The following is a 26209-nucleotide window of genomic DNA, read 5'->3' as shown; positions in this document are numbered from 1 at the left end:
CCCACAAACTCTAAAAACTCTCCTCCCTATCTCTTCTTTTATCTTCTTCTCAGGTCTATCAACAGGCCCACTTTTCATAATTCCATCTTTAATCTTAAATCTCCAATCATCTATTCCCCTCTTCTCTCTTCTCTTTCCTCCTATCTTTGATTTTGATACCCACAACTTTTTAATGCCCTAAGCCACTTCTCTTAATAACTCTTAGAGTTTCCTCAGCAATCATCCCAGAGCATACTTTTCACTCATACTTCTTCTGCTCCCCTTCCCTTTAAAACTACTTACTCTCTTCCAACCTATATGAAGTTACTTCCACTATAATTCTGCTTATTACTGCAACTGATAACACCATATTCTTGTCTGACTCAAAAACTAAACTCAACTGATTAATTTACTATTCCCAATTATGTCTACTCCTTAACCCCAAAAACTAACACAATACTACATCTAACAAAACCATGGATTCCTATACAGAATCCTTTCTTATTCACTTTTGAAACTAAAATAATTATCTCCACTCACATCTCAACTAAACTTCTTTTGTAAAACTTCCTTAACCTATCTGAACATCTATAACAAATTATCACAATCCTACCACCTTATCAAAACTTAAAAGATCCCTATTAAAAGCTTCCTTCCTTCTTCACCTACAACCTCAACATACTAATAAATTCAAAAACAAACTTATTTTCAACCACTTTTAATTGCACCCTTCCTTCTACCTCAAATCCATAAAAACACCGAACTTCTAATCCGTCTTGACTACCCTAATCAGCCTGAAACAACTTCCACATAATGACAGTACTCAAGCTCTTAACTCTTTCACTACAACTATAACTCTGCAATAAACTGCCTTTCTTTTATTTCTTCTGTTCCACTATCTATGAATTACAATCCCTATTCCATCTGGAAATTCCTTTAAAAAATTCTAAAAACTCTGAACTCTGCAACCTCAAACATTTCCTCTCAATCTGAGTAAACACAATGTAAATCCCGACTCTACTGTCTGCATCCTCCTTTTTGTCATGGCACTAACTCTGACAGTTTTTAATCTTTCTTCACAAAATATATCTTTCTGTCTCCCACTGGATTTTATCTAACTAAAAAAAAAAAAAAATACAATTCTTAACATACTCTATTATATTGTTTTGCTAGCCAACACTAATCCTTTATTAATCTAATACTATTTTGTATGTTCTGGTTCCTTTGTATCTCAACCTTTATATTATTCTGTTTAATATCCAATTCTTTATCTACTAAAAAAAAATTCAAATCCACTTGGCTCCATTATCCTTATTATATTTAATCCAGCTGGACTGTCTTATTATCCATATGTCCAATAAAATTTCAAATGTTCTGTAATATCTCCTTGTATGTAGTCCATCTCGCCTTGCATTCATACTAACCCTCCCTCCTTCCCCCTCCTGGAGGACCTGGAGGTATTGTCTGTAGGTTTCGGTAGCCCTTTCTGTTGGGGTGGTTGTTCTCAGTGTGTACGTGTGTGAGCTTGCAGCAAACAAGATCTGGGGAGAATAGACCTGTTGCGTGATGGGATACCTCTTAGCCACAAGCCAGTTGAAGACTTCGAGCTAGAGTATGGCCGAGGAACCCACGGTTAAGAATGTAAGGCGAGATGGAGTACATACATCGAACGTTATGGTGAGTACATAACTTGTTTCTTTCTGTTTGCTTATATTCTAATATCAATCCTTGATAGGGAAGGCAGTCGCTAGCCTGCAGTCCAAATAAATTCTTTGCCTCATCCCTTCTGTTACCTTTCCCTCTCTAAGTATTTTCTGCCAGTACCTTGATTCCTTTGCCAATTTTTGTCAGTAAATTCCATTCCCCTCTTCCCGTCTTACCTGTTATCTGTATCCCTAACTGCAGTCATCTCTATCACCAGACTATCCTTTCTCCATCCCCTTATTTGCTTAGTTCTTAGAATATTTACTTCAACTTTATGAATGTAATCTGTATGGTTATTGTTCTTGTCCTTTGGTATCTGCATCCAAAATCCCAGTTTCTCCTTGATGCTTGAGATTCCCCTTGTTTAATAATCAGTTTCCACTTTGAATTATAGCTTAAGGTAATCTTATATTGAAGTAGCATTTTGATTTTGTGGAAGCCCACCTTGAGTATCTATTACAATATTTGTTTTGATTTATTGGTTCCTCTTATGCTTCTTTCATAGTAGTCTGCAGGGAATTTTTAGTCTGCCAACTGATTCTTTTATTACAACTTAGCCATTTCCATCATTCATCACTGGGTCTACTATTTCCTGTAGCCCTTGGACTTCTCTCCCTTCTAAGACAGAGGCCAACGCAGAACCTAAAGGTGTCTGTGGGGAGGGGATGTCTTGCTGCTGCTGACTTCTTCCACAGGAGGATGCTCAAATTATTAAAGTAGTTAATTCCAAGAATGGAGATGTTCCATCTTAAGCTTTAAACTTTGTTTTGGAAGGAATGACAGAGCTTCAGTAAAAGCCTGTGTGTTCTGTTTTTCACTTGACTGAGAGTTTGCTTCCAATAGTGTCTAAGCCTTGGACTCTCTCTTATAAAGACAAAACAGCCTTTTGTACCTTTTTTTGTAAGGTTATGTCTGATGAGCTGGAAGACTTGGTTTAAAATATTTTGTAATTTTATTCTTTAGAATCTTTCAGCCTAACATTTTAGGAAATTGGATTAACTTTTTGCTGTATCTTGCTCCCAGGAAGTTAGGAGTTCCTGTAGGAAAATACATTGCTTCTAATTGGATTTCTGTTTGCTTTAGTTACATTTGTCAGTGTGCTGTATTTAGTATTGTGTCCTGAGACAAGCTTATACTTGCTGAAGTTAGTGGCTGTTTGACATGTTTAACATAATGCTGTTATGAACCAGGGGCATGGGTCATCTTGTCATTTTTTTTCTCTAGTAATTTTATTTTAGTGCTGTGCATTTGAGAACCAGTTAGTTCCTCCGTGAAGGCTAAGTACCTTCTCTTTGCAGGGTACTGAGTAACAGGTCAACTAGCTAGTCAGTGAGGTATTGCTTTTAACATTTGAACAAAGGATAGAGTCCTTTAAAAAGTTTGTACCCAAAGATACAGAATGACTGGGAAGACACAGTGTGTGTCCCCCCATCGCCATGCCACATCACTGTCAAGCAGACCATCATGACTACTGTCATCATTTTTTTCCCATTATGAGTACGTAGAGCATGTCTGTGACATGGTATTATCCTGGTGGACCTCAGATGAGGGTTTTGCTTTTAATCCTTATTGTACTGTACAAAACTGAAAGGTCCCATGGGTTATGCAGGTAGTGGGTTATTCAGGTGAATGAGTTTACCTGCTCCCGTAAGTAATACTATCCCCATAATCCCACCCTTCTTAAAAGTGACCATGTCTCGGTGATCTCCACCTTGTATTGTATGTGGAGTGTATGCAGCAGAATTCATGACCCAACCACCCTCCAAGAGGTGGGCAGGAGGCTTTGCCTTGTCATTCCCCTCTATCCGCATACTAGCTGTTCCATCACCTTCCTTAACTGAACCAGTCATTTGGGTAATGGTTGCGGCTTTGTTTCTCTGTCACAGAGCCTGCTTGACTGACTGTCGCAGTCAATTGTGCTAGATAGCTTCACAGAAAGAATTCATGGCCCAGAAATTTAATGCAGACAAATGCAGTAAATGCAAATGCCCTTCCATTTCACTGTTGCAATATCCCTAGCATGAGGGACCCCCTGCCAAGGGTGGCCCAACATCTGGCCAATATACCAAAGCCTTTAGGTTGTTAATGCTGTGCAGTGCTTCACACACATGCTCCCCTGTAGGGCATAAAGTTGATATATCAGCTTCAAAACTTCTCTGCCGCCAGTCTAAATGCCTGTTTTAGATTTAGTCTGATCACTTGAGTCATTTGCTGTCTTACAAAGCCATTTTCAGGTAAGTGCTTCGTTGGGGTTTTTATGCTCATCTTTTTCTTGTGGGGTTCATGTCATTCAGAAAGGTTAAATGACAGTGTGAGACACAGATTCTCCATAAAGACAGTCATGAGTAGTGCTTGTTTTGTTTAGGTGCTTCTCGCACCCATATGCCTTGTACTATTTGTTAGGCTTTTGTTCCAAAGACACTGCTTCTTTCATCCCTATCCATCTATCTTGAGAACCAGCATCTAAAGCTTTTAGGTTTGTTCACACCATACCTCCTTACCTTACGGGATTTCAGGTCCCAAAAAGGCCATACTATCACCCCAGCTGTAAATCCTTCCACCTTCAACCATACTTACAGTACCAGATCATATCCAACATCTTGTTCAGTCTATCAACATCTCAACCCCAGGCACATTAGCTCTAGATCCAAACACTACCACAAACTAATAAACAAATTCCTGAAGTTCATCACCAAGTATAGACTCAACCTAATACTTGGTGGTGATATTCACTCCAACCCTGGCCCACTCACTTCAGATACACATACCCCATCTACTTGTAATCTAAGCTACAAACCTACAATTTATAGGCCAACTAACTCTCTCCTAGTCTGTCATCTCAATATTAGAAGCATTAATAACAAGGTACATGAATTGCATGCACTTCTGGATGTCCACTCCCCTGAGATTCTCTGTTTATCTGAAACATGGTTAAAACCCAACACTAAAGAAAATGAAGTGTTGCCACCTGGGTACAACAAACACAGGCTGGATCGTGCTTCGAGGAAGGGGGGGTGGGGTAGCTGTACTCTATAAATCTGAGTTGAATGTCAACATAGATGTAATACAACCTCCTCAGATTAATAACTCTGAGATTCTTGCCACCAAATTGCAACTTAATAAAAATAAATGCATTAATATCATCTGTATGTACATTCCCCCAGGTAACAATATATCTACATTTGAAGATATCCTGCACTGGTTATCATGTCACTTCCCCCAAGAAACCCTACTACTTAGACTGGGGCACCTGTTCCTTAGAATCCTCAACCACCCATATTAACCTGCATGCATTTACACAAATCATATCCACCCCTACCAGGATAGGTAAACCCAACCAAAAAGAAAGTATACTTGACTGGGTACTCATAAACAGTCACCCCCAACTGTACACCTCTGGTACCCTCCTTAATGGCGTAAGCGATCACCTTCTCACATATGTAATTAAGCAATAAACCATTAATTCCCAACAACCCTTACTCAGGTTAGAAACAATAAAAACTTTGACCCTGCCAAATTCCAACAAGAACTAAACTCATGTAATTGGTCTATTCTAAAACACCTCCCCTTAGAGGAAGCAGTAGCATACTTTAACAACAAATTCCTTGGGATCCTTCATTTGCATGCACCTGTTCGTTCAAAGAGAACCAAGGCAAAAACTGCACCATGGCTTTCTATAGAGTCTAAACTCAAAATTACCCTTGGAAACAAAGCATGGGCTTTATGGCATTCTTCTAAAGACCCTCAAGATCACATTAAATACAGGCAATCCAGGAATGAAACCAAAAAATCAATTTTACAAGACAAAAAACAATACTACTGTAATTTACAGACAGTAAATCAAAATAACCCTCAGAAGTTTTGGGCAGGTTTAAATAATCTACTACATCCTGGACAAACTTCAACCCCAATCCCTGCTGCTACTATTGATAAAACCCCTGGAGATGTTTCTGATAGTTTTAACCAATTCTTTACTGAGACAATTCAAGCCCTACCTAGCCAACTACCTCCTAGCTCCCCTGGTCCTGAAAGTAGCACCCCTAGAAACCTACTTGCGTTCACCCTCCAACCAGTCGCCACTTCACTTATCCGTACCTTGATCAAAAAATTAAAACCCACTACACTTTCTGCTGATCAACTCCCTGCCGAGTACCTACAAAAATCAGCTGATGCTATTGCTTACCCTGTCTCAATACTAATCAATCGAACCATAGTAGAAGCTAAAATTCCCACCATCTGGAAAATATCCTGTGTAATCCCACTTCACAAAGGAGGCAGCTCTACTGAATTCTCCAATTATAGGCCAATAGCTATACTCTCTCCACTTGCAAAGATTATGGAAAAATGTATTCATAGACAATTCATGCACCACCTAATCCAAAATCGCCTTATGGCAGACACACAGCATGGCTTCCGTCCTCATCACAGCACTACTTCAGCCCTCCTAGCCTTTACTAACACCATAAACCATAATCGCAACAATAATTATATATCCTCAGCCCTCTTTTTGGATCTTTCCACGGCATTCAATATGGTTGATCACCAACTTTTAATCCACACCCTGCAAACATTCTGTCTAGATACTGGAGCCCTCCAATGGTTTCAATCCTACCTGAATGGTCGACAGCAGGCTGTCCTCTGGCAGAACAAACTCTCTAACCTTCTACCTAACACCCTCGGAGTACCACAAGGCTCTATACTAGGGCCCTTGCTGTTCTCCATCTTCATTAACGACCTTTATACTGTCATCCCAAAAGTCAGCTGTATCCAGTATGCTGATGACTCTACTCTGATTTGCTCAGCCACATCTCCAGTAGAGTTATGGTCAGCTACCCAGACCACCTTTAATACAATAGAAAACTGTCTTTCTGAACATCGTCTGATCCTAAATCCCCAAAAAACTAAAATGCTGTTATTTTCACCAATACGTAGGTCTACCGCTTTCACCTTTACCATAAAATCAAATGATGGCACAATAATCTCCCCTGACCCATCTACAAAACTGTTAGGTGTCATCGTAGACAATAATCTCAAATTTGACCTGCATGTTAACCAAACTATCAAAACCATCAATAAAAAACTAGGGTTACTTTACAGAATAAAAGCCTTCCTAACCCCTCCAGCTAAAATTGCCATAGGTCACTCTCACCTTCTTTCAACCCTTCTGTATGCATCCCCTCTACTCTCGAATTTGAACAAGACTGTCCTTAACAAACTCTCAATTTGCTACAACCACATTGCCAGGTTTGCCACTGGGCTGCCTTTTAGGACACATCATTGCATCAATCTAAATCAGCTTGGTTGGCTTGAACTGCCTAGCCTAATCCAGTATAACCAACTGATTATGGCCTATAAAATCCTCTATAATCCGGACAATACTCCTGCACTTAAAAATATTATCACCCCTATAACAATCCTAGACCGCTTCGATCCTCTAACAAACTACTAATTCAGACTAGCAAAATTAATAACACAGCCGGTGATTCTCTCTTTGCAAACTCTGTAAGTAGATCCTGGAACTCACTTCCAGCTGATATTACCTTACTTTCCACCTTAGGTCAATTTAAAACTAGACTCAAACAACATTTGTCACTTAACTGGCTATGTCAATGTATCAAGCCTGGCTAACTCGAATGTGTAAAAATCTGTTAACCAGTTTACTGTGTAATTTAATTTAATCCTGACTTGTGCTCAGGACTAACTTTAACCTGTGGAACTTGTTTAACTTGCTTACTTATGTAATCTCTGTAAATAATCTGTTTGTAATATGTAATGCTGGTATTATGTAATGCTGTATCTGCTTACCCTTGGAGCTTTTCTCCCCGGGCCTCCGCTGAAAATGGACATGCATCCAGTCGGACTATCCCGGTCAACAAATGTAAAATAAAAATAAATAAATAAAATAGAGAAAGGCACTGTGGAGGCTATTTCCCGATCTGAGGGTCAGCAGTCTTCAAAGAAGGCTAAAAAAGTCTGATCAGATTTTTCGGCTGTGCTGCCTCTGCTAAACATCTCTATTGAGGCTCGTGAAAGCCCAGAGGATCGTCTTGTTCTTCTGTTGGATTCTTCTTTCCACTATGAGTTCAGAGGCCGGCAAGGATCCGGCTTTTCGCATGTTCTCTGAGACCTTGCAGGCGTCTGCTTTGGATGTTTGGGGACCGAATGGTGGCTAATTCACTAAAGCGCCTAAGAGCGGTCCTCAGATACTGGTGAGGGAGGAAGTCCTGACTACAGTAATTGAGTGGAGGCCAACTTTGGAGTCTTCTAAGTTTTGTAAGGCGAACGTCCCCTTAAAGTAGCAAAAGACAAAACATCTCTCCTGCCCCTAAGGACCCTCAAATTGAAGGGCAGAATTTTACACAGGGCTTGTTCAGTGCTCTTATGGCTTTGAAGCATCGTGGTGGTATCCGTCCCAGCTCCCACTTTGGTCAGCCCCCCCCCCCCCAAGAGAACTAGGGAACAGGATTCCTCTGAGTAGAAAGAGTGTTCTGCTGAGGAATCCCTGGCCTAAATTGCCAATAAAGTTCACGATACTCGAGTAGATCCTCCGAGTGCCCCCCTCCTTGGATTTTTATTATCCTGTTCCAAGACAAGCCATTAGACTCCCCCCGGTCTGAATGAGATAATTTCCATAGACACTGACCTAAGGTTTAAGATTGGGAAAATTTTAGATCAACTTGTTTAGTTACAATTTTCAGTGGGTGCTGTTATATATTGTCCAGTCATGGTCAGTTATGTTTCATGTTTTTAACATGGATTGTTGATTTTAATTGTATTTGATTAAATTATTCTCTTATTCAGTGCCCTGTCTTTTGATAATAGTTTAAGTGGTAATGTTAAGTTGTCATTCTGGCCTTCATTCTTGCTGGGTGGGTTCGGAGCCGATCCTCGGCTCCGACTCGGCCTGTACTATAGCTCGAGAGCTATTTTTTACCGGCTTGAGGCAGCACTATATCCCACAATACCATGCGCTAACTCCCCAGATCTCGTTTGCCGCTTCGCTAGATCAACTTGTTTAGTTACAATTTTCAGTGGGTGCTGTTATATATTGTCCAGTCATGGTCAGTTAAGTTTCATGTTTTTAATGTGGATTGTTGATTTTAATTGTATTTGATTAAATTATTCTCTTATTCAGTGCCCTGTCTTTTGATAATAGTTTAAGTGGTATTACCTAATTAACCACTTAATTGATTTTTGTCATTGGACGGTATGCTATATAAAGAGAGTTTAAAATGAATTAAAATCAGTTCTGATGAAGTTTGGGTTTGAACGAAAGCGGTTAACCATTGGAATAAAGTGTCTTTATTTTATTCGCCGGGTGCTGTATTGCTTTTTGAAAGTGGTATATTTAGAGGCATTGTGGCTTCATTTTTCTTAGTGGTGTACCTTTGCCGCTGCCGCATTTATTTTGGACATTAACTTAAGTATGCCAAGCTTGGTAGTTTTTCCATAGGAGTGTGTATTCTTATCAATATATTTTTCTCTGTGGTTAGAAGCAGTCCACAAACTTGATCTAAGGTATTTTAGGCAGGAGGATGAGATTGTGGGTTAGGGAGGAGTCCGTGTCTCAGATGTAAAGCTCTGGAAGGAAGCGCCGAAGTTAGATTTATTTATTTTACATTTGTTAACCGGGAAAGTCCTACTGGATTCAGGTCCATTTTCACCGGAGGCCTGGGGAGAAAGGCTCCACATAAACAGATACGCAAGACATAACAGTTGGAGTTTTTTATACAATTACATATACATATCCGTACATGTAGATCCTATTGGATTTAACAAACGTTGAACCAGATGAAAATGAGACATCACAAATGTATCATCATAAGTATATACTTTTGTTTCCTCCTCTTGTGGCTTTAAGCATAAAGGCTTAGTTTTAAGGTCTCTGACTGTCAATTCTGTTGTTCAAGCCTGACCTCCCTGTTATGTCTCTGCAATTAATTCTTTTTGCACTCCATTCCCTCCAAAAAAAGATTAACTGACTCTTATCATTTTGCCTATGCATGTGCCTGTTACACACACACATCACACTCGCATTTTATAATGTATGTGTTAGGATTATTAATGATCACATGCACAAATTGCTGACACAAATTTAATCTTTAAAAAAACCTTTCATCAAAAAAATGAAAGAGTTTTCTTTTCTGATTGGTTAAACATTATATATATATATATATATATATATATATATATATATATATATATATATATATATATATATATATATTCAGTGGTACTGATAATGAATGGGTATTTAGTACCTCTTTGTGGTGTTTGGGATTTGAGAGGGTAGGGTTAGGGTAAGCACAAACAAGGTTAGACAAGGGTGTCCTCTTTGGAAAAGTAAGTTAACAGTTCTAAAGTCAGATTTTATCCGTTGATTTTGTGCAGACGTGTGAAGTGTTTACTTAATGATAAAACATTGTGGTAGCTCATTTGAAGTACACCAAGAATGCTGTTAATGTGAAATAATGATTAGTTGGTTTGTTTTTGCGCTGCTGCGCTGCTCGTCATTTATAGAGCATGTTATCCATAACTTATACTGAAACATTTTGCCAAACGTAAATGTATGCATGCACACATTGTACAGTTCCTTACTTGCCAATCTGATTGGAACATAACATTTGTAAAATATGTGTTATAAAACACTGAAGTTTTTTTTTAATTTGAAAATTCATTTAAGGGACCACAGAAGTATAAAATAGTTTAGCATTGATATTCATATTTGCTTTTTTCTTGTATATTGTGCATATTCACAGAATTTGACATTACCCAGGTTTACACTATTATCCCGCAAGGCATAATTTCTCACATGCTTATGTATCCTCAGAATGATGAAAGGAATTTTTGCTGTTAGTGTTTACTTTTTATAGTTGGTACTTGAGGCATTTTCTGTTTCATTCAGGTTAAATTGCAGAAAGTAGTTCTCTTGCTTGACTTGTAATATCTTGTGATTATTGAACCTTATGGTTGCAGTGCCTGTTTAACACAAGCTTGGTAGGATGCGGATCCTTTAACAACTTTATACCATGTAAAATCACTTTTCATTCTGAAAGTCAGCATTGCGGAATATTAAAGCAAAGCATTCATGTCTTTCTGTATTGCATGCTACTACTGTGTGTGGTGCTAAGGCATACCCTTGAGGGAGGAAGTCCATAAATCCCATGGTTTTAGTGGATTTAATATGATCCTTATCTGTTTAATATTGGCTACATTTTTTTTTTTTGTAAAGTTACATGGGAGGTTAACTTTGCTTTAGTGTAATGTGACTCAACTTTGCTTCAGTGTAAATTTGACATAATCTGTTCATAACAGACCTGTTTCTGTAGTTTAGTGGTTGCTGTAATTATCTAAAGTACAGTGTGAAACATTTTTCCCCTTTAGGAGATGAAGCGGAGAAAAATCCGGAGAATGATTCCATGAATGCGATTGAGGATGACGACGACCCTGAGAATAGGTATGATTCCATCCGTAAGGACTTTAAAAAGATTATAACACACCCTAAGCGTGGGCCAAAGACAAAGCAACGGAACAACAAGGAGGTTCTGAAAACCAGGACATCCTGCTATGTAAAGACTCCCTCAAAGGCTGCCCGCAAGATTGAACAAGCGGCCAGCAGTCACCTGCTAAAATCCAGAAATGCAAAGAGAAAATAACTTTTTGAACTGTAAACACACCTTGCATAGGGTGTGTTATAAATGCACTGCAGCACTGTCAGTTTTATGTTCCCTTTAAACATGTGATTGTGGTCTTTACATTGTGGTTATTTTCCTAAACATTCTTTGGAGGATGGGGGGCTTGGGTGTAAGCACCTGCAGTGACAAATGAAACGTTAACTAAGAGTTGACACATTTTATTTGCAGTTTGTAAAACTTACCAGATTGACTTCATTCTTCCAGTAGGGCTTACTGTGGTAAAGCAATACACTTTTTAAGAGAAGCAAGTTACAGCTGAAAGGACAGTGTTTTTGACAAGTTCCAGTAATTCATTTCAAAATGTTTACTGTGACTTGCATGTCAAGTAGGTTAGAAGAACCTTTGTGTATCAGCATGCTTCCATCTATTTTTATACTTTTTACTCAAGATTTTAGACTTTGAAGCCATGTTTTATTTCCACCTTTAAAATTCTGCAGAAACATATTAGTTTCTTTTTTTTCTGTAGCAGTTTAATTTTCAAGTATACTTATGAAAAGAAATGAGGAATATGTAGTTCAATTTGATAGGTAGGATTATAGCAGACCAAAGCTACAGCCAGGCTTCAGTTTACTGTTTTGTCTACTAGTCATCTTGACAGTATTGACAAAATTTGGAGCCTTTTACTAAAGTGATTAGTTTTTGATATCAAAGTGCATATTGTACATCATTTCCTCAGTTCATTCAGTGCTTTTCTTTGGGAAAATCCCTAAGCTCTTTAAAATTCTAATTTTTAAACAAAATCTTAAATTTTAAGTAGTAGTTGTATATTGCAAGGAAGCAATTAAAATTTGCACTTAATTTTAATCACTAGTTCACTACGTGCCTAAGTTATTGCACTATGTTTTTAAACCTCTTAACTGGAGTGGTTTTACAGATGTGCAGAATTTTTGATTGAATCAGCCCAGGTTACTTTGCATCTTGAAACGTAAGATGTTTGTGGTCCCCTTAATTTTATCTCAGCAGTAATCTGTAAAACCTGTTGAGTTTGGCAGTGTTTGTGATGATCCTGTTTGCTTGTGATAACATTCAGTTGCTGCAGTCCAGGTCAAGGTATTTTGTTAGATTTTGGAGCACAAAATCGGGTTTCTTTAATCCTTTCTTGTTTCTAATCAACAGTGGCTTTAATATATGAGAGATGGATATGGCTGGCAAGTAAATGGACTTAGCAACCTTACTCAACTGAATTTTTCTTGTCTTGTTGGTCTTTTGACCCATTCTAGCCACTTTTGCCCTAAATGTCTTACTTGAAGTATGCTTTACACATTGAAAGAGAAATTAAATTTGATTGCTAAAGGTTAGTACAAGAACATTGCAGTTTATAAGTATGTGCATATTGGGTCATAATGCAACAGACAGTGCTGTGTGCTTTAAAAGTAATGTGATATTTTTGTATTATTCTGTTACTCTGTTATGGTACCGTTTGATTCGTCTGCAATATTTTCATTTTATTTAGTAAATATTTGGTTTGTAAACCTTGTGCTGGTAACTTCCTTGCACATATTATGCAATAAATTATTTTTATGAAATATTTTCTTGGGTTACACTGAATGTGTTAACACGAATGTTCAGGTTATATTTTATGGTATGACAAGCTTGCCATAGCAATTTTGTATAAAATTGCTGGGTTTGTTTTCACTGGCCCGTTTTATATATAATTGCACCTCGCTAATATATGGAGTATTACTTATTTTGAGTTTACAACTAATAAAAGGTTTATAAACAAATGCGCATCTTTATCTTTCTGAAAGCTGACTTGTAGAAGAGATTAGTTCACTTTGTGTTCTGCTTAAACATTCTGCTGCTATGGTGTGGAGTGTTGAAGCATGTTGAAAATGCGTAGGTTAATGTGTTGCAGGTCACTTTAGTTTGGATGCTTCACCTTCAGTATGATCTCATGTTTTAAAATACTTTTTCTCATAAAGTTGATGTTCTTCAGAATTACATACTTATTGGTTATATCATTAGAGCCCCTATTGTGAGGTCCAAGTATTCCTTGGCACATTATTTGCATTTTTTAGTGGGTGTTCCTAGTGTTTTCCACCAGCATTCTTCTAGCAGTGTAAATATGCAATGTTGACCTTTCTTCACAGTTGTTTTGCAGTGCAGCAGTAGTCTCATCATTTCTCATATAGGCGATATAGTTTTCTTTTAGTGACTTTGCTTCAGGATCATCATGCAGCAGGTTATATTTTTTGCAAGCGCTGAGACTGGCTTGCAATCTTGTGCATGTTGGTAGTCCATCCTCACAGAAAGGAGCTTGTGATACTCTTCATATTGATCACTGCTGCAGTAATGGGTTATATTTTGCCAAGGATTTAACAGCTGCCCAGCTTGTAAAGCTTCAGGGCACCTTCCATGCTCCCAAACTGTCAGGTAGCTTGAGCTGACTGACAAGTTCAGAGCCTTTTTGTTACCAAAGAATACTCTCCTGTAAGGATTTAGAGGATCAGCTGTCATATTGATGCTGTTCCTTTGCTGTTAAGATAAGTTCTATTTATAGGTTCATATGTAGGTACTAGGCTATTGGCCCTAGGGCCTATATACGCTTAGCCAAACGGTACCCTGGCTTTTGCCACCCAAGAAAATAATTTTCCTGTGCCCCTGTCAAGCAGAGTCACAGAATTGATCCCCGGGATGAATTTCCTATCTCCCATCCAATCATCAAGATTTTTCTTGAAGAGTGCTAATGAGGAGCTTTGTTTGATATAGATAAGTAGTTTGTTCCAGAGTATGGGAAGTCTTTGGGACATGAATGTATCCCTCCAGCATATTCTGTTTATTGTGGTGACAAGGTTTAGGTCCCTAGGACGTGTAGCTCGGAGGGATTGGGATTTCTTAACGTGGAGCATGTCCAACAGCTCTGGGTTTGACATAGCTTTGTGTGTTGGGCAGAGATTGCCTCTGAGAAGGTGATATGCAACAGAGTAAAGCTGGAGTTTTTTGAGACTGTCTGCATAGGGCTTCTGGTTGAGGCCGGTAATCCTCTTTGTGAGGTATTTCTGTGGCCTTTCCAGTTGTAGATGTCTTGTGAGGTACATACCAAAAGGGGCATTGTTCTCTATAATGGGTCTAATGAGTGATGAAAAACTTTTTGTGATGAGGTGTGCCACGCAGAAGGATTTCTTGACTACTGTGGCGATGTGATTATCAAAGGAGAGACACTGTCCACCTGTGTCCCAAGGTCTCTTATCACACTTTTGGTGTTAAGTAGACTACCGCCTATGTGGTAGTTCATGGGTACAGAGTTTTTACCAAAAGGGATGACAGTGCACTTTTTGGCATTGAGCTTGAGGCCATGGCTTTCACACCGGGCATCTGTCTCAGAGAGGCCCTTTTGTAGGATGTTCACATCGTTAGGAATTTTGATTATGGCTCCTAGTTTGCAGTCGTCTACAAACTTTGTTAGCCAAAGACCTTCTTTGTTGGCCTGTACTTCAGAAAAGTAGATGTTCGTGTTTCACTGCTGTAGTCATTACACTTGGGTTATCCTGCCGTCAGGCGGTCCCGCAGTCGGCCACAGTTCCAAAGTCTTGGTCCGGTGTCGGTTGCTGTCACTTCTTCCCTGATGTCAGAGTGCCAGGGATATATAAGATGCAGCTGACGCCATTTTCTTCAGTCTTTCTTGCCTTGCGGTGCCCGTAGCAAAAGCAGTTTGCAAGTGCCGGTCGGCAGACTCATGAGATTTTCGAATTTCAGAACCGAAGTCTTTAGTAAAGCTAAGTACCCCTTTGGGGAAACTTTTTCTTGCCTCAGACCAATTTAATAATTGCATTTCTTGTGGGAAGCAAATACCTCATAAGGATTTTCATTCTTACTGTATTCCAAGCCTAGGCCCAGACCACGACGTCACCAGTTGTCGGTTTTATGCTAGATTTAACAAGCGCACTATTAAACGTCTGTTTGATTTTGCTCGCCATTATTTTGGCCGAAGGTTCAGTTACACCATGCTGTCGGAACAACCGACGACCAGAATACACAAAAAACGCAAAGACAAAGATAAGGACAGGCATCCGAGGTCCAAAACCGACAAAGCCTCTTCTAGGCCAGTCGCCGGTTCTCAGTGAGGCGCTTTCGCAGCCCCTGACATCCACTACCTCAGAGCCACAAGCGGCCTCTGACTCCCACGTGGAGATTTCTAGGCCTCTGGAAACTCAAGGTATTGGGCCTTGATAAATTAACCACTCAGATGGGTCCAGAGCCGCCGAGCAGGCATCGGCTTCTGAGGGTGTTTTCAGACCTTCACAGCTTACCAACAAAACAACAGCCAAGTCTAAAACTCCTTTAAAGACAAAGAAACAAGTACAGCATTCACCTGGACAGGCCTCCATGCCTAAAAAGCAGATGCTCAAAATGGCCTAAGACCTAATTACCCTGATCAGGGGTTCCCATCCCCCTCCTGATAAAAGACCTAGGCAGGATACAGACTATGATTCCTCTGACCAGGTTTCCATTTCTTCTGATTCCTCTTTAGACCAGAGATACTCTTTATCCCCCCATGAGGACTCTGATGCTGAAGAATCAATCCCTTCAGCCTCTCCTCCTGAGGATTACTCCTTTGGGGAAACTTTACATACCATGAGGGAGCATTTCTATTGGGAGAGCCAGGATTATTTAGAATCCAAGAAAAGGCTCAGAGATTTTCTTTTATTGCCTCGGCACAGGCCCCTTGCTATTCCGCCTGTGTTAGATACTGTGGATGATGTGTTCTCTGAATCCAGTTTAACCCCTGATTCTTTGCTCCCAGCATCTGTCAAGCCAGGTAGGTGCTATAGAGTCCCTGACTCTCACAAATTTCTTTATAAAAACCCTGCTGCTGACCCAGAAACTATTTCCCAGGGTCCCAAAGGGGTAAAGGCTTCCACTGCTAAAAATCCAGTTCCCTCTGACAGGGATTCTAGAGCATTAGACGGGGGAAGAAAGTTTACACTTCTGCAACTTTAGCAGTAAGGGCTTAAAATTGCCAGTTCCACATGCTTAAATATCAACAATATTTAATCTCTGTTAAAACAGAAAATGCTTACAAGCTCAGAAGGTCCTGACTATAAGGAAATGCAGGATTTATTGCATGCAGCTGAACAAGTGGAGAAACATATTCTGCAATGTGGTTTTGATTCATTAGAGGCTTCTTGTAGAGCCGCAGTTATAGGATCTGTGATTCGAAGGCATGCTTGGTTAAAAGAACAAGGGTTACCTGATCATGTTAAGGCAAAATTATTGGATGCTGCTTTGCAGCATGATATCTGTTTGGTGTTAAGGCAGAAGAGGTATTAAAGTAAATGGAGGATAAGGCAAAATCTATGCAAACAGTGATGGATTTCTTACAGGTACAGCCACCTCTATTTAGCAGAAATTGGCCTTCAAAAAATTGGTCCTTTCCAGTGCCAGACAGACCACAAAGAGGCAGATACAGACGCCCGAGAGGCAGATGTCAGCCCCAAGGCTCTTACAGATCACGACAGTGGGGTGCTTCAACCCCAAAAGGAGGAGAAGACAAGTCACAACCTTATAGGAAACAGTCCCAATGACTTCCCCCTTCAAATGCCAAGCACTTACCTTTTGGCAGCTCCCTTAGGGGGAAAACTAGCACTTTATTCACAAAATTGGCATATAATCACCCAAGACAAATGGGTTCTGAATATTGTGTCTCAGGGTTACAGGTTCCACTTTCACACTCTACCAAGGCCAAAAGGAATGCCAGACCTGCCACAAAAGCAATGGGCAGAGGCACAAAAACAAATTATAGCCCTCATGGACATGAGAGCTATTCAAAAAGTGCCACAACAGGAACAAGGACAAGGGTTTTACTCAAGACTTTTCTTGGTCCCCAGAAAGGACAAAGCCTGGAGACCCATACTGGACCTATATTCTCTAAATACTTAACTGGATGTGCCGAAATTCAAAATGTTGACACTACAGCAACTTCTTCCCATGCTGGGCAAGAAGGCTTGGCTTGTTACTTTGGACCTCAAAGAGGCATACCTGCATGTCCCAGTCAGACAAAATTGCAGAAGATTCCTCAGATTCATAGCTGGCACAATGCATTACCAATTCTCTGCACTGCCCTTTGGCTTATCTACTGCACCTAGGGTCTTCACAAAATGCCTGGCAGCAGTAATTGCATTTTGCAGACAAAAAGGAATTCAAATATATCCCTACTTGGACAACTGTCTTATTCAAACAGAGAGCAAGGACATTCTTCTAAAGCATCTGGCGTTTGTAAAAATATTGCTAATTTGCCTAGGGTGCACAGTAAACGAAAAGAAGTCAAAACTAGTGCCCTCACAAGAGATAATATTCCTGGGTGCCAGCTTAAATACAACTGCCCAGATGGCTTATCTCACGCCAGACAAGCAAAGACAACTGACTCAGTACTTTCAGTTGATGGGAACAAAAACCCAACTCCCTACAAGAAAAATTCTGCAGGCCTTTGGGTTCATGGCGTCCTGCATACTACTACTACTGCCATATGCCAGACTGCATATGAGGAAATTACAGTGGTATCTAAAAAGTGTTTGGACTCAACACTGTCACAGTTTGGAAACAGTAATACCACTTATTCCCTGCCTACAACAGGAGTTTCGATGGTGGGCACAGGCATGTCACCACAAGGGGACAGTCTTTCACTTTACCCACAGCCAGGCAGACACTAACAACAGATGCTTCAGATTACACCTGGGGAAGCACACATGGCAGTAAAATGTATTCAGGGCAAGTGGGCCGCAGACCAAATGCATCTTCACATCAATCTAAAACAAGATGCTAGCTGTACACAATGTCCTAACAGCTTTCAAGGACCTTCTGCATCCGGGACAACTATTACTAAAGACGGACAACACCACAGTTATGTGGTACATAAGCAAGGGGGCACTCATTCCTATCCCCTCTGCAGACAAGCCATGACTTTGTGGAACACAGCACTGGCCTATCAAGTTCATCTGCAAGCACAATTCCTGCCAGGAAAGAAAAATACTCTGGCAGACTACTTAAGCAGAAACATCGTGGATCCTCACGAGTGGAAATTAAATCCACAAGTATTCAGCATGATAGCACAAAAATGGGGGTGCCCAGACATTGATCTTTTTGCCTCCCTTCTGAACTGCCAACTACAGAAATTCTGCACAAGGACTTACCACACACAAGCATGGAAAGTGGATGCTCTCTCGTTCAGCTGGAAAACCCTGAAAGTTTATGCCTTCCCACCACTGCCTCTCCTTTCAAAGGTACTCCTAAAAGCCAGACAAGAAAGGCCAAAAATGATCCTGATTGCCCCAGACTGTCAACGCCATCACTGGTACCCAATCTTAAAGAACTTTGCTCAAGGCCCAGCATGGATTTTACCTCAAATTCCTCATCTTCTGACTCAACAAAACAGTCAGATCCTACACGGCCAGCTCAAAACCTTAAACCTGGCTGCATGGCAGGTTACGTAGCCAAGCAGCCAGCACCTCTCTCTAAAGCTGTTATGGATGTCATTTTGGAGGCCAGGAGGCCCAGCACCAGGAAATCCTGTTCAGAAAAGTGGAAGAGATTCTGCGCCTGGAACCAGGCTCAAAACTTTGACCCTCTTGTTCCAAATATTCCTCCGGTATTACAATACTTAACTGAGATGCTGGACAAAGGCCTAGCCTTTTCATCAATTAAGATCCATGCCTCTGCCATCTCAACTCATTACAACACAGATCCTCCTATTTTCTCTCATCCATTATTAAAACAGTACCTCAGAGGGGCTAAAAACATAAGACCGCCCCAGAGAGCACCAACACCAACTTGGGACCTCAACTTTGTCTTGGAAAAACTAACTTTACCTCCTTTTGAGCCAGCCAGTTCAGCAGAATTAAAATTTGTGTCATGGAAAACTGCTCTGCTTCTGGCAATAACCTCAGCACGAAGAGTCAGAGTTACAGGCACTAATGGCAGTGGAACCTTTCATCATTTTTCATCAGGACAGGGTTTCTTTAAGAACAAACCCTACATTTATGCCAAAGCTGGTATCCAGTGTGGCTATTAACCAAACTATTCACTTGCCAACATTTTATCCAAATCCCCAGAATAAAGGGGAGAGACTTCTGCACTCATTGGACATGCACAGGCAGTTACGCTTCTACTTGGACAAAACAAAAGCTTTCCGGAAAATTGATTGTAGCATATGCTGCAGGATCACAGGGAAAGGCTATTTCAAAGCAGACCATTTCAAAGTGGATAGGACACTGTATCCATTTCTGCTACACACAGCATGGAAAAACTGTACCTAGCAACATTAGGCCACATTCCTCCAGGGCAACAGCCACTTCTACTGCCTACCTTAGAGGAGTACCTACCAAGGATATTTTGGAAGCTGCAACTTGGAGTTCAGTGCACACCTTTGCCAAGCATTACCACTTGCCTCTTTACTCTAAATCCAGAGCTGGCTTTACCACTGTAGTGCTGCAGGGCCTCATAGCCACCCCAAATCCTTTATAGACCCAGCCACCCAAACTCAGCTTTGGGATTCAACCCAAGTGTAATGACTGCAGCAGTAAAACACGATGAACCTAGTACAGTTTTGTACCTACCATATGTTCGAGTGTATTCACTGCTGCAGTCCAGGTTACCCTCTAACCATCCCCACTTTCTTAACTGGGACTTATCTATACCTTTCCACCCTATACAACCTATGTGGTTTATTTGCTTGTAACTGAAGGTATTGTCTTTATTTTTTATGTATGTTTTATTAGCAATATGTATTGCCTACCTGTTTGGGGGCACCTGACATCTGAGGCAAGAAAAACTGAAGAAAATGGCGTCTGCTGCATCTTGTCTACCCCTGGCGCACTGACGTCAGGGAAGGAGCGACAGCAACCGACGCTGGACCAAGACTTTGGAACTCTGGCCGACTGCGGGACAGCCTGTCGGCAGGATAACCCAAGTGTAATGACTGCAGCAGTGAATACACTCTAACAAATACATTTATGGTAGGTACAAAACTGTACTATACCAAACAGGAGAGGATCTAGAACAACCCTGTGGTACTCCACTTGTCACTGGTCTGAAGTTGGATTTAGTCTGCTACTTTCACAGTGTGGGTTCTGTCAGTGAGCCAGTTGGCAACCCATCTTGTGGCATAGGGATTTATACCTAGTTTAGTGAGCTTATCTATAATTCCAGAGTGGGGGATGGTGTCAAAAGCCTTGGTGACATCTATATAGGCTGTGTGAACCACCTTACCCTCTTCTACGGCTTTGGTGACCGCTTCAAAGAAGTCTGTTAGGTTTAGGAGACATGATCTGCCTTTTACAAACCCGAACTGGTTAGGGTGCAGAGTTTGGAGATTACCAATGTCATTGTTTATAAGTTCCGTGATGATACGCTCTATAGCCTTACAGACCAGGCTCGTCAAGCTAATGGGGCGGTAGTTCCAGGGGTCAGTGGTGGCTCCCCCTTTGTGAAGTGGGATAACCGTTCTGTGCGCCATTCAGTGGGCACAAAGCCTGAGGTGAAGCTATGATTGAACATGGTAGTTAGGTGGGGTGCCAGTTCATTATGTAGTTCATGTAGAGTGCAGCCTGGGATGTCAGGTCACATGGATGCTGTGTTCTTGGCTTTGGAGAGTGTTTTTTTTACCTGTGCAGCCGTGATTACAGGAACTTTGTATTCTTCCAGTACAGAGATGGGCCCTTTAGGGGATGAGAGAGGGGTAAAGTTAGCACTGAAGCTGTCTGCTAGGATGCTGGCAATATCAGTTGGTTCTGTATATTTAGTGCCATTGTGCTGTAACTCAGAGCAGATCTGAGTGTTGCCATAGAGATTCTTGACATAGCTGTAGAATGCTTTGTGGCTGTCTTTAGATTCAGTGGCAAGTTTGTTTTCGTAACCAGCTTTGGAGGATTTTATGAGGGATCTCAGCTTCTTACTGAGGCTGACCACAGGGTTCCTCCAATCATGGGATTTTACTCTTTTTTTTTTTTTTTTTTTTTTTTTTTGCAACAGTTTCTTCTGTTGTAGAGTTATTTTATACTAGGGGACCACCAGATTGGCTTCCTTTTTTTGGAGGATAGCATCTTGGTTCTGTTAGAGATTGCACGATCCATGCACTTGTGTATGCTTATAAAGTGCAATTGTATAGGATTCAGTAGTCGTACCTCTATTGTCTGTCAGCATGGTGAAGTTTGCCACTTCTATCTTAAGATGCGTGAAGTTGGCTTTGGAGAAATTTTTTACCGTGGTTTCCCTAATGGGGGGTGGGATGTGGATGTTTAGGGTGATTTGCTTTTGGTCAGATCTGACCGAGGAATTCACCTCTGGTGTGGAACACCGGTTGCCCATGTTAGTAATGACCAGGTTTAGGATATTACTGCCCCTGGTGGTGGTGTGGATAAGTTGATCCAAGGCATTGGAATTTATGAATTCCAGAAAACATTGAGCACGAGTTGGTACACAAGTAGTTTTCCCAGTTAATGGTGGGTCAGTTGAAATTGTCCATTATTAGGGTATTAGGTTGTACCGTAATATTTTCCAGTGTATCAAGAAATGAGGAGTGGGAATCCTGGGGCATGGTGGGGGATCTATAGCAAGTTAGTTTGCATTGCTATCTTGCCCAGAGTTAGTTGCACTTGGATAGTCTCAGATGCATTATGCTGAGCAACTAGCCTGGAGGTGTGGATATCCTTAATAAATATGGACACACCTCTGTTTTTAGTGCTTCGGTCCAGGTTAGGTGGCCGAAAGGTGTGGTATGAATTATAGCCTGGTAATGCAGGGGGTGCTCCCTGGAACCTTGAACCAGGTCTCTGTCACTGCACAGATGTCAGTGTTACCCATTTTAAGTAGTGCCTCGAGTGAGTGCATTTTGAGGTTTAGGCTTCTAGCATTAAGTAGCATTACCCTCAGATTTTGCTTGCTTGTACCTGTTACGGTGGTGAATTTGTCTTTTGAATCTTGCCTAAAAAAGCCACTATAGGGGTGGCAAGAGCCTTAGCCAGTATCCGGAATCCCAAAGGCGAAGCATTGTGGTTTGTCGATCATGTCACCCCAGGCAGACAGATACTGGATCCCCTTAGAATGACACCAGAAGCTTAGCCAATTGTTTAAGTCAATCATTTTGTCCTTATACTGTGGTGGTATTCTGGGTGATGGCAGGATGCTACTCAGGGCTAGGGTCATAGCTGCCTGGGCTACAGGATCAGAAAGCTCCTCCTTGTCTCTTCATGTAGTCCAGGGAGGTACGTCTCAGGTCATTCACCCCAACATGGACAATGACGGTCATATTTGCACTTGTTGTGGAGTGACCTAAATGCATGCGTTATGTGGCGGATCCTGGCACCTGACAGGCAGCAGACAGTAACGTTCTCCTTGTTTAGTCTGGTGAGTGGAACATCAGTGTGCCTGACTATAGAGTCACCTATGACTAGAGTGTTGGGTACGTTGTTGTGCCTTATGGGCTGTGGTTGAGTGGTACAATGAGTTTGTGGACTGTGTCATTTGGGTTGTGGTTGGGGGATGGAGGTTGCTTGCATTTCTGCTTTGGAGGTCCCTGTTGCTTGGATAGATTTTTTTTGAGAGCCTCAGCGAATATAGGTGTGTGTTTTGTGTTTCTGTGTGTGTGTGTGTTTCGGTGGTGTAGGTTTTGAGGGACTATGTAATGAGTGTGGTGTGTGGTGCAAATGTTTACCTTCTCCTGACTGTCTAGTCCAGTCTTGGGTGAAGAGAGCTTTGCTTCCAGTTTGGTTATATAAGTGCATCACAGGTTGTAGTGTTGGGTGGTAGGAGGAGAAGGTTGTCTGTGTACATGAGGCAATTGCTGCATTGCCCCAAGATGCCCAGATTCATCACGTAGACAGGAGAAAACACCGGGAGCTGACTCTTAGACATGCCTGGCTAGATGCTTATTTATTAAGTACTAAAACTGTTTTCCTCTAGACAAGTGAGGAAAGTTGAGTGCTGTAGTAATTTATAGCTTATTTAGTGCTTACAGTGAGTTCTGAACAAGTGCTGAGCTCAAAGAAACATATTTGAGTGCTGAAACTAGAAAACTGGGCTAGTTCTAAGAAACAAAATTAAGCTAGAAGGTTTCCCTCCAACACAGAAAGGCTTGGGGGCTCAGAAGCTTACAAACAGTCCTGGATACAGCAAATCTGTATCTGGACTAGACAACTTATAGGAAAGGCAGGAAACAAGCTTAGATTTTTTTTGTAAAGTGGAAAGGGGAAAGGAGTTGCAGAAGCTAACTGGGTTGGCCTTCTCAAATGTTCTCCCTGGAATAAGTAGAATGAGGTAATGTCACTAGACTGGGAGGAGTGTCCCAGATCAAATTTACAGTAGGGGCAGGCAACTGCAAAGCCACCAAGTATAAAAACAGGATACAATAAGGGAGGAAAGGTGAGAAACAAAAATCAGAACAAACAAACCCAACCAGATGCTTAACAATTGTAGAAAATTCTACTTACTACCTCACACACAGTAAGTAAAATAAAAGTGCTATAAATAACTCAGAAATAAGCAAAAAACAGGATACTTAATGTTGTATATGACAGATTAGTTAGCTCAGAGCCCTTTCTCTGACTTCCTCCGTTTAGCTGTGTGAAATGGCAGAAAGTCACAAGTTAACTTCTTAAATTAACAAAGTTGAAACCTGAAACAACTTTAAAAAAAAAAAGCTTGAAAGAACCAATGAGATGCTTACTCCAAGGCGTGGTCCAGGCAACCCCAGTCAGCCAGTGACCACAAACAATTCACTCTCAATGAAATGCTATACTGGCTTTGGCTAAGCTATGATGGCATGGGCCATATGCTCAGACACACACACACACTACTAACAAACAACTAGGCCCAAAACACAAGCCTAAATATGGACAATGCTACAGTACCCACACTAAAGTAGAAAAAACTGCAGAAATGTTTAAACAGATAAAGGATCAAGGAGAGACTAGAGAATGCTTTTAAATGCAAGCAAGTTATATGATACACTCCTAGCAGGAAATCAGAACAAACAAACCCAACCAGATGCTTAACAATTGTAGAAAATTCTACGTAATACCTCACACACAGTGAGTAAATTAAAAGTGCTGTAAATAACTCAAAAAATAAGCAAAAAACAGGATACTTAATGTTGTTTATCACCAAATTAGTTAGCTCGGAGGCTTCCTCCGATTAGCTCGGTGAGAAATGGCAGATACAGTCACAAGTTAACTTTGGGGGGGGCTTCCATTTTCTAAATATTTACGTTTTATCACTTTCCTCTACAGAAAAGTTATTTTAAAGCTAGTAGATGGTGTTACTGGACTGACTCAAGACACACTCATTTTTAAATAGGGGCACACTTTTTTCATGTCAGTTTAAAAGTTGTGTAAAGTAAAAAAAAAAAAAATTCTGTGGAGAAATTGTATTTTAATTTTTTGGGGGTGGGCAGAGTTTTTTTTTTTCCTGTGAAATGAAGCGACTTTTAAAGACTTGTAGTTTCTACCAGTATTTGCTGCTTGTCTTCTGCTGGAGAGGGGCACCATTTTTGGCTTGACCAGGGAACAAACTACCGGTTCCATGGTTTGCCCTTCTAGTCACAAAAAGAAAAGTTTAACCAAACAGGAACAGCCAGCATGGCAGGCTAGCAATTTGCCTCAGCTAGAAATGGATGACTCTACTGCAGCCATTTGTTTGACCGCAGACCACTCATCTTTTTACTGTAGATCTCTTTGGTGTAGCACCTACACCCACTGTGTGGACCAGGTGTTAACCACATCCTCAATGCCGCAGTCGTGCTTCATCAACAAATGATGGGACCCAGGTTGTACCCCCTTAGTAGACGAGCCATGTTAGTTTGGAATATAGCTTCACAGTACAGTTTCACTGTACAGGCATCCTACATTCCAGTAGATTAACATTGTGTCAGAAAAGCTGCGCAGGACCTAGATCAGGACATCTTCCATGATTTGATCCCTCTGTAGGGAGTTCAAGTAGACTGCTTTGCTTCCTCTCTGGACAACCAACTTGGCAAGGTTCTGTTCCAGGACTCTAGCCGAGAAGGCCTGGAAGACAGATGCCTTTTGTCTTTTTTGGACAGGAATGTTCCTGTATGCTTTTCCGCCAATATCCAGAGTTGTTCTGAAGATTCAGAAAAAATCCTTCTAAATCATTGTGGTGACTCCCTTCTGGCCCAGGCAACCCTCTCGTCTTTTGGAAATGGCAAAGAATAATTGCCACAAGCTTCCTCATAGACTGGATCTACTTACAAGAACAGGGTTGTTTGATACACCCTGATATCAGTCAACTTCAGTTGACCACCTTTATATGATAGGTCTTAATTCTTCTAGACACCTGTTTACTGAGATCATGCAGCAGTTAGTAATGGAGGCAAGAAAGCCTACTACTAGAAAATTATACATTAGCAAATGGAAAAAGGTTTTGTTGGTGATGCCAACAATATGACCAACACCCTTTCAGGGCTAGTTATCTGGTTTTACAATGTGTGTGAGTTACTATACTATGGCCTGTCTCATTCCTATATCAAGGTTCATTAATCGGTCATTGCAGCATGTCTGGCCATGGCTCCTGCTCTTTCAGTGCAGTTTTATGTCAAAATATCTTTGAAAGAGGTTTTGCACAATAGTCCTCCAAGTAAACCAGTGGCCCCTCCTTGGGATCTTAATTTTATATTAGAGAATCTAACACTTGCACCATTTGAACCAGCTAATCTGGATGACTTGAGGCTGTTAACATAGATTACTGTTTTACTGATAGCAGTGACCTATGCAAGAAGAGTGTCTGAGTTGCAAGTTCTTAAGGTGATTAAACCCTATCTAAGTTACCACACACAGTTTTGAGAACTTCCTTTATGCCTAAAGTGGATTCCCAGTTTATTT

The 26209-nt window shown here is 40.8% G+C and overlaps 1 protein-coding gene across 1 annotated transcript in view; it reads left to right on the top strand.

Annotated features, from left to right (window-relative positions):
- The window catches only part of ATRX (ATRX chromatin remodeler), a 3779564-nt gene that overhangs the window by 1584436 nt on the left and 2168919 nt on the right, over positions 1–26209 (top strand). The window contains exon 9 of the mRNA XM_044057254.1: positions 11068–11140. Within this exon, the coding sequence (XP_043913189.1) occupies positions 11068–11140 (73 nt within the window). The remainder of the gene's footprint in view (positions 1–11067; positions 11141–26209) is intronic.

The sequence above is a fragment of the Protopterus annectens genome, chromosome 15.part0 (genome assembly GCF_019279795.1).
Source record: "Protopterus annectens isolate FY-2018-M chromosome 15.part0, PAN1.0, whole genome shotgun sequence".
NCBI lineage: Eukaryota > Metazoa > Chordata > Ceratodontiformes > Protopteridae > Protopterus > Protopterus annectens.
Note: the sequence above shows the minus strand (reverse complement) of the source record. Positions and strands in the feature narration are given on the sequence as shown.